We start from the raw sequence: 12,182 nt of genomic DNA, 5'->3' as shown, positions 1-12,182 counted from the left end.
AAACAAGCTTCAAGGCTTAATTTAGTTGCTGTATCCTACAGAAAAAAATTCCTGAGTCCTCCACCTGTTCCCTTTGTTAAGAGTTAATTGATGTTCCTTTACCCTAACATTTAAATCTTAACATTTGTTTTTTGAAATGTATAGTTGTAACATACCCTTGAAAATAGTACAGTGCCTGGCAGCATTAAACTGTAGGTTCCCACTGCAAGAAAAACTTCACCCACTGCATATTCAGGTTGAATCTGTCCATTAAGAAAAGACTATGTACTGTCATCTGGATGCAGACATTCATTCCTTCTGTATTGTGGTACTTTTTTTTTTTTAATCTATAACCATTAAGACCATATCTAAAAGAGCTTTTGTGGAAATTATAGGCAAATAACAAATATTTGTCATTAAAATAGATGGATATATGTTTAATCTATTAATATATGGTCAGCCTATTTTTGAGAGTGAACAAAAAAAGGTACACATATTAATGATGTAAATAAGAAACTAAAATGGAGTGCTCAACAATTTGTAATGTTTCTTTTGCTTTTGAGCTCTATACAGCTTATAATTTATGCATATGATTTTTGTCCACTTTGAAGAATTTTATTCTGGCAACTATACCCAGGCAGGTATTACAATAATATATGTTGCAAATAGATACAACATTGAATTATTTTTTTCTTCCTGTTTAAAAGTGGGCAGAATTCCGAAACTTGTTCTCATGGGAATTTAAAGACATCAAATCGTAGAAAGGAGTGCAATAGGCAGGCACCTGTTGCCTAGCTTCAATAATGATCAATCTCTTGTCATTCTTGTTTTATTTCTCTCTGCTCCACTTCTTAAAATAGCTTTTTCAGGGGCATAATTGGTATACAATATACTACATAAATTGGACAATGTGATACCTTTTGGTATATGTATACATCCATGAAACTCTCACCAAAAGCAACTTAGCAAACATATCCTTTACCCTCAGGAATTTTCTCATGTCCCTTTGTAATCCCTGCCTTCTGGCCTCCTTCCTGCAGGCAGCCACTGATTTGCATTCTGTAGCTGTAGTTTAGTTTGCATTTTTTGTATTATATAAATGCATTATATTTTGTATTATATAAATTCCATTGTATAAATGGAATCATGCATTATATACTTTTTTTTTTGGTTTGACTTCTTTCACAGAAAATAATTATTTGGAGAGTTGTCCAGGATGTTGTGTTTCAGATTAATATCTTTTTATTGCTGAATAGTATTACATTACATGTCTATAGTATAAATTGTTTATCTTTGTACCTGTTCATGGATATTTGAGGTTGTTTTTTTCCCCCAGTTCTTGACTATTACAAATAGAGCTGCTGTGACCTTTTGTGTCTTTCTCTTGAGTGAATACTTAAGGGTGGAATGGCTGGATTATTTGGGTCTGTTTCACTTTTAAGGCAGTGCCAAATTGTTTTCCAAAGTGGTTGTACCGTTTTAGATTCCCACCATATAAGAGTGCTTCTATATTGTTTGCAACACTTAGTATGTTCAGTCTCTTAAATGTTAAGCCATTTTATTAGGTATGTAGTGGTATCTCATTGTGGTTTTGATTTGCATTTCTCTAAGAATAACGATGATGTTAAGCATCTTTCACGTGTTTATTTGCCATTCCTAGGTTTCCTTTGGTGATATGACTATCAAAATCTTTTGCCTGTTTTTTAAAAATTTGGTTGTTTCTTAATTGAGTTTTGAGAGTTCTTTACACTGGATACAAATCTTTATCAAGTATATGCTTTGTAAATATTGTTTCCTAGTCTGTAACTTGCCTTCTCATTTCATAAGTGTGTTTTACAGAAGTTTTTAATTTTGATGGTCAGTTTATCAATTACTTCTTTCATGGATTGTGCTTATTTTTAAGAGAAACTTATATTTTGGAATTATTCTAAATTTATAGACAATATGCAAAGGTAGTACAGAGAGTTAACCACATACACTTCACCTAGCTTCCCTGAATATTAACATCACATGTAATCATGTTACATTTGTCAAAAGAAATTAGTACAGCACATGGACCATGCTTTTTAGTAGAAATTAGTACAGCACATGGAACATCACACATAAAAGTTCTTTGCCTAGCAATTTTTTGTGGGGAGGATCAAGTAGTGGAATAGTATTAAACTAAAATGTTCTACAATTGTACTTATAAATACTTCAATAAAAGTGAACACATTTTTTTGAAGGCAGTTGTGTGGAGGTATTTCCATATGCAGGATGCCAGCCTAATTGCACACTGATTTAAATTCCTCAGTGTAATTCTGTTCATGTTGGTTAGAACCCAGCATTTAGGGGCGCCTGGGTGACTCAGTCCATTAAACATCTACTTCGGCTCAGGTCATAATCTCACAGTCGGTGAATTTGAGCCCATGTCGGGCTCCACACGGGCAGTGCAGAGCCTGCTTGGGATGTTCTCTCCCCCTCTCTCTAGCCCATTGTGAGCACGCTCTCTCTCTCTCCCTCTCTCTCTTTCAGAATAAATAAACCTAACAAAAAAAGAACCCACCATTTAACAACATAATCAAGTGAACTGACCAAGAAATCATGTGCAGATAGATAAAAAATCTCCAAAGTGTTTTTTTGACAATTTTTTAAAGTTTATTTATTCTGAGAGAGAGAGAGGGAGAGAGAGAGAGAGAGACAGAGAGAGAGAGGGAGAGAGAGAAGCAAGCATGGGAGGGGCAGAGAGAGGGAGAGAGAGAGAATCCCAAGCACTGTCAGCATAGAGCCAGCCCAACACAGGGCTTGAACTTACAAACTGTAAGATCATGACCTGAACCGAAATCAAGAGTTGGATGCTTAACAGGCTGAGCCATTCAGGTACCCCAAAGGGTTTTTTTTTTTTTTAATTAACTATTTATTCAAGGTTATAGAACTTAGAGGATAGGATAAATTTTGAGTGTCAAAGACATTTTGTAATAATTTTATATCTGATCAGCTGTGGGCAAGAGATGAAAGAACATGTTAGGGATAGTTCAAAAGTAAAAATTAACATTCTACATCAGTTTGTTATTGTCACTGAACCATGTTCCAACCCCAAAATACCTGTTTTTATTCTCTTAGAATTAAAATATTTTTTGTTTTAGTAAGCATAATGCCTAATATTGTGTTTACTGTGTGCTGTCACAGTTCTAAGGGCTTTAAGCTAGCTCATCAAATCCTTATAACAGTCCCCTCAAATAGGTAATACTATTTTGAGGAAATAGGCACAGAGAAATAAATGTTTATTTAATGAGCTTGCCCAAGATCATACAGGCTGTGTGACTCTGGACCTCATTCTTTTAACCATTATGCTAGGCCAACTAGCGAATTGTCACAGTCGAATGTATCTTGTAATATTATGCACCTCTGCACATCTTTGCCGTATACCTCCGTTATCATGACCTCCTGAAGGAATGGAAAGATTTCCATTACTACATCCCTTCTATGAAATTTTATTTTTTTTTCTCCACTAATAGTTATAATGAGTATTAAATTCAACATTGGTGGTCATGACTTGAAACCTTGCCTGTAACTTATAGTAGTAATTGTAATTTTACACCATAACATAACTGATGTAGTGGAGATCTTTCAATCTATTGCTCTATCTATCTATCTATCTATCAAGGCTATGACTTTTTTAGGCCCTTTACCAGGAAGTTATTTTTTAAGTTCATTTTATTTATTTTGAGAAAGAGTGCAAACATGAGCAGGGTAGGAGCAGAGGGGGTGGGGAGAGAATCCCAAGCTGGCTCCACAGTGTCAACACAGAGCCCGAAGTGAGGCTTGATCTCACGAACCTTGAGATCATGACCTGAGCCAAAATCAAGAGTTGGATGCTTAACTGACTGAGCTGCCTCCGGAAGTACTTTAATAAAAGAAGGTCCATGAAAGATAGCCACACACACACTAGGCATGTTCTTAACAGGAATGCTATCCCAACTTAAATTTTATTTCTATTATTTTTCACCTCCCATCAGACCCTAATAATTATTTGCTGAAGTCCAGAGCTTTTGAATTCTTTGATGTTTAAAGGTCTTGAGGAAATTATGTGGCAATTTCAGCTCTTAAATAAAATTTTAAAAATTAGGTCATTCTAACTATCAGCTGAAATTTGATCTCATTTTGGTTTTGACTAAATTTTTATGAAATTTGTTGATTGATTTAATGGTTCCTGTAAGTTTTTCTTCATGTTTTAAGTTTTGGAGAATAGTACTAATCTTTGGTAATTTGGTCCCCTGTTTGCAAAACTTTTTTTTTTTTTTTAATGTACAGTTACTTGTATAGATAAAACTGATTTGTTATATTTCTTAGTTCTTGAGAAGCTGTTTGGGTTTGTGCGTGTGTGTGTGTGTGTGTGTGTGTGTGTGTGTGTGTAGTTCTCTGTTAAAGATAACCTAAAGCTAGAGAACACAAAGCTAGATTTGGGGTATTTTTACCCCTCCCACCCTCACCCTCAAAATTCCTACCCAGAAAATGATTTGTTTTCCATAAGAATATTCTACATATTCAGTGTATATGTGTGTGTGTGTATATATATATGTATACATATATACATACATATATATGTATGTATATATGAACATATTCATACACATATATACATACATATATATATATATATGAACATATTCATACACATATTTTTAGTTGAAAATGGTTTTTAAAAAGTTTGGAAGAAGAAATCACTTGAGTATTTATTGACTATTTGCCATATGCCTTTGCTAGGTTTTCTAAGTATATTGATTAGTTGTATCATTTAGATTAGAACATCAACTACATGTAAAAGGAAATGACAGTTTGATTGGCAGAACATTTGTGATACTACCATAATGATAAGATAATAAGTACATAAAGTTACCAAAAAAATTCCTTTTCCAAGTTTGCGTAAAGAAAAATTTTATTTAAAATTTTTTTTTTCAATGTTTTTTTATTTATTTTTGGGACAGAGAGAGACAGAGCATGAACGGGGGAGGGGCAGAGAGAGAGGGAGACACAGAATCGGAAACAGGCTCCAGGCTCCGAGCCATCAGCCCAGAGCCTGACGCGGGGCTCGAACTCACGGACCGCGAGATCGTGACCTGGCTGAAGTCGGACGCTTAACCGACTGCGCCACCCAGGCGCCCCTAAAGAAAAATTTTAAATTTAAAATCTGCTTAACGTAAGTTTTCTTTTAAAGATGATTTTTCGGGGCGCCTGGGTGGCTCAGTCGGTTAAGCGTCCGACTTCGGCTCAGGTCATGATCTCGTAATTCGTGAGTTCAAGCCCCGCGTCAGGCTCTGTGCTGATGGCTCGGAGCCTGGAGCCTGTTTCAGATTCTGTGTCTCCCTCTCTCTCTGACCCTCCCCCATTCATGCTCTGTCTCTCTCTGTCTCAAAAATAAATAAACGTTAAAAAAAAAATTAAAAAAAAAAAGATGATTTTTCAGCCATGTAGATTCTACTTTGGTTGATTTTGTTATAGATTTACTGTTTTTAATCCTTTAAACATTTTTCTTGCTCAAGATGTCAGATGGTCATTTTTCTTTGAAAAGCATGCACACACACATACTTTATAACTACTGGTACTTGTGACTAGTAAGGCTTTCAGACTGGATGTTAGTATTTTCTGTAAGCATAATAACTAGCATGTATGATACTCTTGTTTCACTAAAGTGTGTAAAGCTTGGTATCCTAAATGGCACTCAAATGTGATTTTTGTTTAATCATACAGTTAATACCTTTCTTTATGAATGGCAAATCCATGCCACATTGGTAGGGAGAAGCTGACAAAAAAGGATAAATATCCTCTTAGTCTCCAGACTCTCTTTTTTTGAGTTTATGTGTGTGATGAAGTGGTGGGTGGATGAGTTTGGGGAGTGGTAGTGGTGAGGTGACATGGTGATGGGAGAGGAATAAAAAATGACTGAATTTCCCTCTGGTGTGTGCTACAAAACAGTTCTCCACAGACCTTTCATTCATTTAACAAATATTTATTAAGCACCTTATATTTGCAAGTTTTGGCTTTGTGGGGTGAGGTTAAAGTGGTTAGGAATTGGTTCTCAAGGAATTTATGTTTTAAATGTTTATTTTTGAGAGAGAAAGAGTGCTCATGTGTTTGCGCTCAAGTGGGGGAGGGGCATAGAGAAGGAGAGAGAATCTCAAGCAGGCTTAGAGCTGTCAGCGCAGAGCCCTACTCAGGGCTCAGTCTTACCAACTGTAAGATCACATGACCTGAGCAAAAATCAATGCTTAACTGACTGAGCCATCCAGGCACCCTTTATGTTTCTATTTAATTACAAACTGTCTGCCAGTTACATAAATCTGTAGTTAAGATTTTCAAAGACCTGTCAGGTATGCTGTCAGTTTCATCCTCTGAAAGAAGGTTCTTCTAAGAGTTTCTCATTACCTCCAATTTAGACAGATTGCCCTCTGTTCTCTGTGTATAGCTGTCATCCTATGATTTCTATTTCCAGTCACCCTGGGGATTCCCTTTCCCCCTCTAATCTCAGTACCATATTGTTGTAACCATTGTGGTTTCACAGACATCTAGTTTCCTCAAATTAAAATCTTCTTGACTATTCTTAACTGTTTATATAAACTTTAGAGTCAGCCTGTCTCCTTAAAAACATCTTTAGCTCTTAAATATCTTTCAAATCTTCTGTATATACTAACTTGAATCATATAATTTGACTTTTCCATGTCAGAGAATTGTCAAATATTGGCAATTTGAAGCAGTTCTACTTAATAGAACATTTCTTGCTAAGTTTATATTTTATTTTATTTATTTTTAAATTTACTAAATCCAAGTTAGTTAACATACAGTGTAATGTTTCAAGAGTAGAATTTAGTGATTCATCACTTACAGATATCACCCAGTGCTCATCCCAAGTGCCCTCCTTAGTGCCCATCACCCATTTAGCCCATCCCCCCACCCAGTACCCCTCCAAAAACCCTTAGTTTGTTCTCTGTACTTAACAGTCTCTTATGGTTTGCCTCCCTCTCTGTTTTTATCTTATTTTTCTTTCCCTTCCCCTATGTTCATCTCTTTTGTTTCTTAAATGCCACATATGAGTGAAATCATATATTTATCTTTCTCTATTTTGCTTAGCATAATACATTCTAGTTCCATCCACATTGTTGCAAATGGCAAGATTTCATTCTTTTTGATTGCCAAGTAATATTCCAGTGTGTGTGTGTGTGTGTGTGTGTGTGTGTGTGTGTGTGTGTGTGTATACACATCTTTTTAATCCATTCATCAGTCAATGGACATTTGGGCTCTTTCCATAATTTGGCTATTGTTGATAGTGTGGCTGTAAACATTGGGGTGCATGTACCCCTTCATATCAGCATTTTTGTATCCTTTGGATAAATACCTAGTAGTGCAATTGCTGGGTCATAGGGTAGCTCTATTTTTAATTTTTTGAGGAACCTCCATACTGTTTTCCAGGGTGGCTGCACCAGTTTGCATTCCCACCAGCAGTGTAAAAGTGTTCCCCTTTCTCTGCATCTGCTTATCACCAACATCTGTTGTTTCCTGAGTTGTTAATTTTAGCCATTCTGACAGGTGTGTGGTGGTATCTCATTGTGGTTTTGATTTGTAGCTAAGTGTATATTTTAGTATTGTTTCTTTACAAATGGGTATTTTTCTTCTATTTCATCTTGTAACTGGTTGTGATGGTTTTAGTAGAGTTGAGTTGATTCTGTTTGTTTGTTTATTTTATTTATTTGAGAGAGTAAGCACGTGAGCAGGGGAGAGGGACTGAGGGAGAATCTTAAGCAGGCTCCATGCTCAGTGCAGAGCCTGATGCAGGGCTAGATCCCACGACACTGGGATCTTTACCTGAGCTGAAATCAAGACTTGGATGCTCAACTTACTGAGCCACTCAGGCACCCCTGATTCTTAATTTTATACCTAAGAATATAATTTTTATACCCAAGATATCTTTTAATAGGTGGTTCTTTTTAATTTTCCACCTGTATAAACTCATTATCTGCAATTAATGATGATTTTATTGTCTCTTTTACCATTTTTATATCCTTTATCATATTATGTAATACTAGCAATAATGGACATTCTTGTCTTGTTTCAGATCTCAATAGGGTTATTTTTTATTTTTTATTTTTTTAACATTTATTTATCTTTGAGACAGAGAGAGACAGAGCATGAACAGGGGAGGGGCAGAGAGAGAGGGAAACACAGAATCTGAAACAGGCTCCAGGCTCTGAGCTGTCAGCACAGAGCCCGACGCGGGGCTCGAACTCACGGACCGTGAGATCATGACCTGAGCCGAAGTCGGACGCTTAACCGACCAAGCCACGCAGGCGCCCCATAAATAGGGTTATTTTTAAGTTGCTTCACTAAGTTTGGTACTGACTTTCAGGCTTGTATATTATGAATATATGTTTCCATGGTAAACATCTGCTTTTTCCTATTTAAAAAAATCTTGATGGATGTGTAAGTTTATCAGATGTCTTTCAGTGACTATGAAGATAATCATATTTTTCCTTGATATTTTTTTGCATGGTAAACTAAATAAACAGATTCTATTATTTTGACCACTTTTGACTATCAGAGCTAAACTCTACTTGATCATAACAATGGTATTTCTTTGGTATGTCCTTAAAGACTATTTTTTTTTATTGTTTCATTTAGACTTTTCGTGTCCTATTTCCTAAGTTGTATTAACCTGTAGTATTCACTTGTGTGTGCTCTTTCTCTTAAGTTTGGATATCACTACCATGTTCCTGTATAAAAATATTTTGGAAGCTGTACTTCTGTGCTTTGAAATAGTTTAGGTAGCTTAGAGTTCTCTCTTCTTAAGTATTTAGTAAAATTTCAAATATTATTGGCATCTGGTACTTTCTGAGGGTGTTAGCCCTTTGACAACTTTTTCTGTTCCTTTTGTGATAATTTTCAGACACTCCTTTTATGAAGGCTTTACTGTTTCACCTTTATGAAATTCATAATGCCTTAATTTGGGATGCTGATAACACACTGTTTATGGTTTTTGTTTTCAGGGCATTAAATAAAAACCCTCGTCTTATGTATATTTGTCTTCATTAAATTGTTAAGTTCTTTAGGGCATTAGTGTAAGAGCCATCTATTTGTTTATTGCCTCAAATTCTAGCCCATGGTAGGGAATGTGTTGGCTTAACAACTTTTCCTTCTTTCTTTCTTTTGGTGGTGGTGGATGTTTTACAGGCTTCCCAGTTGGCGTGTATGTTGTAAAGAGAGTTCTTCAGCTTCATCATATTACTCTCAAGATGACAATTGTGCACTAGAAAATGAAGATGTACAATTCCAGAAAAAGGTACCTTAAATAAAGTTGACAATGTAATTTGTGTGTCAGCTTTCTAAGACTTCCTCAAAATATTCGGAATAAAAGTAATTTCAGAAATACTATGTCATAATTTTTGGTGATTTGTAATTCTCACTGTAATCTGAAGAGTTACTCAGGTAATTATGAAAGTAAGCTATCTCTGAAATATTTATATATTTATTCTTTTTGCTTATGTTTAGAATGTTCTAACATCCTTAGTCCTAGAGTAAGGAGGAAAATAATACCTATTCAGAAAACTGAAAACCAGTGGCTCACTTTTTAATGCTCTAATTAGTTAAAGGTTTCAAAAGAAACACCAGTTTTATTATAAGAACTTAGAAATCAGGATTATAGGGAGAGTCTGCAATCAGTGGTTATGTAGTTTTTTATATAATTTGATGGAGTGAATAGAGAGTCCAAAAAACCAGACCAGATCTTTAAATCATTTATTATTATATCATTTTAAATGATAAAAGGTGAGTATTGACTAGATTTGGCTTCCCCCTATCAATATATATATATTTTAAAACACAGTTGACCCTTGAATGACATGGGCTTGAGTTGTGTGTGTCCATACTAATATGCAGATTTTTTATGGTACAGTACTGTAAATGTATTTTCTCTTATGATTTTCTTAACATTTTCTTTTCTCTAGCTTCTTTAAGTTTTTCTTTCTTTCTTTCTTTCTTTCTTTCTTTCTTTCTTTCTTTCTTTCTTTCTTTTCTTTCTTTTCTTTCTTTCTTTTTCTTTCAGCATGCTTGTGTGTGAGTGGGGAAGGGGCAGAGGGAGAGAGAGAATCCCAAGCAGGCTCCGAGATGACAGTGTGGAACCCCACATGGGGCTCAAACTCACAAACTGTGAGATCATGACCTCTGAGCCAAAATCAAGAGTCGGATGCTTAACCGAATGAGCCACCCAGGCACCCCTTCTCTAGCTTTTACTTCATTGTAAAAATGTATACTGTGTATAATATGCGAAATATGTGCTAATTTACTGCTTATATTATTGGTACAGCTTTGGTAAACAACAAGCTATGAGAAGTTAAGTTTTGGGGGAGTCAAAAGTTATAGAGAGATTTTTGACTGTGCTAGGGCTTGGTATCCCTAACCCCTGCATTGTTTAAGGATCAACTGTATAGAAGTCATTTATACCAACTATAAAATATTTATGTTTATATTCTATTTTCCTCTCCAAAGGAGCCATAATTTACTGTTTCTTGTGAAAAGATTGAGACAGTTTTTTTTGTAGTTATCTATATGCCATTATATGGCACACAGATTAATATTTTTATTTTCCATGAAATGTCACATTATAAATATTCTACAAATTGACTTTTCCCTCTGCCCCAGTAATATCTCATGGACTCCTTTTTATGTTATATTCTTATGATGGCTACATTTTTATTCATTCATATAGATATTTCATAATTTATTAAATATTTCTTTATTGACAAACTTTTGCATTGTTTCTCAGCTATGTATATGCACATGTGCTTGTGTATGCGTGTGTGTGTGGAAATACAGATTTATAATTACATGCCTGGATGGTTGGCATGACATTTAGAGTGGATTATGCAAATTTTGGAGTTAACGAGGATATATTTCTGTGGTGGAGCGTTTAAAATTCTGAAGACTGCTGCTGAATCTCTCTGTATTTTTTTTTTAAATTGTAAATGTTTTTATTTTGAATGCTGTTAGTCCCTCCAGTTAACTAGAGGGGTAAGAGGAGAGCTCTGGAGGAGATAGATGTATTTACAAGAGTGTCTGGCCACACAGTCACTGTTCCCTGTGAATTGGATATTAAAGACATGCTTGTTTTATTTCATATTCTCATGTTTAGTCATTTTTCTAATGATTCTTAAAGATAACTTTAATCTGAGCCCACGAATGAGAGTCCATTCTCCCTGTCCAAGTTGGCATTTCACACTTGTTGCTCCATAGTCCCACGGTATTTTCCTGTATTGGAGCCTATATTCACCCAAGAATGATCAGTCTCCTCTCTGAAGACTACCTTTTATAGGGCCAAGCAACCTTTTAAGATACTAAAAACAAAAATTCTTATTACATACTCATCCAGAGTAATGAATGCCCTTTTTCATACATTGGTATAACCAAAAAGACCTCTCAACAGAGCCACTGGAGGACAAAGGGAGTCATTTTTCCTTAAAAAAAATTTTTTTTTAACATTTTATTTATTTTTGAGACAGGGAGAGACAGAGCATGAACAGGGGAGGGTCAGAGAGAGGGAGACACAGAATCTGAAACAGGCTCCAGGCTCTGAACTGTCAGCACAGAGCCCGACGCGGGGCTCGAACTCACGGGCCGTGAGATCATGACCTGAGCCGAAGTCGGACGCTTAACCGACCAAGCCACCCAGGTGCCCCAAATTAAAATAATAATGCTAATATTCCCTTATTTCTCTCTGTAATAAATAAAAATAAAATTGAGGCAAAATTATTTTTTATGTGTGTTTTCTGAGTCTAGTAGCAATTATTAGGAAAAAATGGAACTAAAATTTTGTAGAAGAAAAAGGAGATGATTTTTCATAGAGGAATAAGAGGTAAAGTAGCTGAAGTTAACTAAAAACATACCTTGGACTTCTGTGTCCAAATATCCTGTTCTGTGTGAGAGAGTGTGTGTCTATGTGTGTGTGATGGAGTGATGTTTGAGAACGCTATATCAGAATGTTATTATACGCCTTTTAATAGATGAAGTTATAATTGTCAAAGATTTATGAAAAACAACTATTTACCAGTCCTCATTTTCAATTCTTCTGTATTAAGCTGAATATGTCAAATGATGAGTATCTCTTTAAGAAGAGTATAATTTCATACTTTCACCCACAGTCTATGAGACTTCGATCTAATCTCTGACAAGAAATTTGA

The 12,182-nt window shown here is 35.4% G+C and overlaps 1 protein-coding gene across 4 annotated transcripts in view; it reads left to right on the top strand.

Moving 5' to 3' along the window:
* SUCO (SUN domain containing ossification factor) overlaps positions 1-12,182 on the top strand; it is a 90,575-nt gene that overhangs the window by 17,777 nt on the left and 60,616 nt on the right. For all 4 annotated transcript variants that reach the window (XR_008424666.1, XR_008424667.1, XM_019425047.2 and 1 more), the window contains exon 2: positions 9,181-9,289. Coding sequence is in view for 2 of the 4 variants with exons in the window: in XM_019425047.2 (XP_019280592.1) it covers positions 9,181-9,289 (109 nt within the window). In the remaining 2 variants the exon portion in view is untranslated. The remainder of the gene's footprint in view (positions 1-9,180; positions 9,290-12,182) is intronic.

The sequence above is a fragment of the Panthera pardus genome, unplaced genomic scaffold (genome assembly GCF_024362965.1).
Source record: "Panthera pardus isolate Hobbes unplaced genomic scaffold, ASM2436296v1 HiC_scaffold_21, whole genome shotgun sequence".
NCBI classification, from domain to species: domain Eukaryota; kingdom Metazoa; phylum Chordata; class Mammalia; order Carnivora; family Felidae; genus Panthera; species Panthera pardus.
Note: the sequence above shows the minus strand (reverse complement) of the source record. Positions and strands in the feature narration are given on the sequence as shown.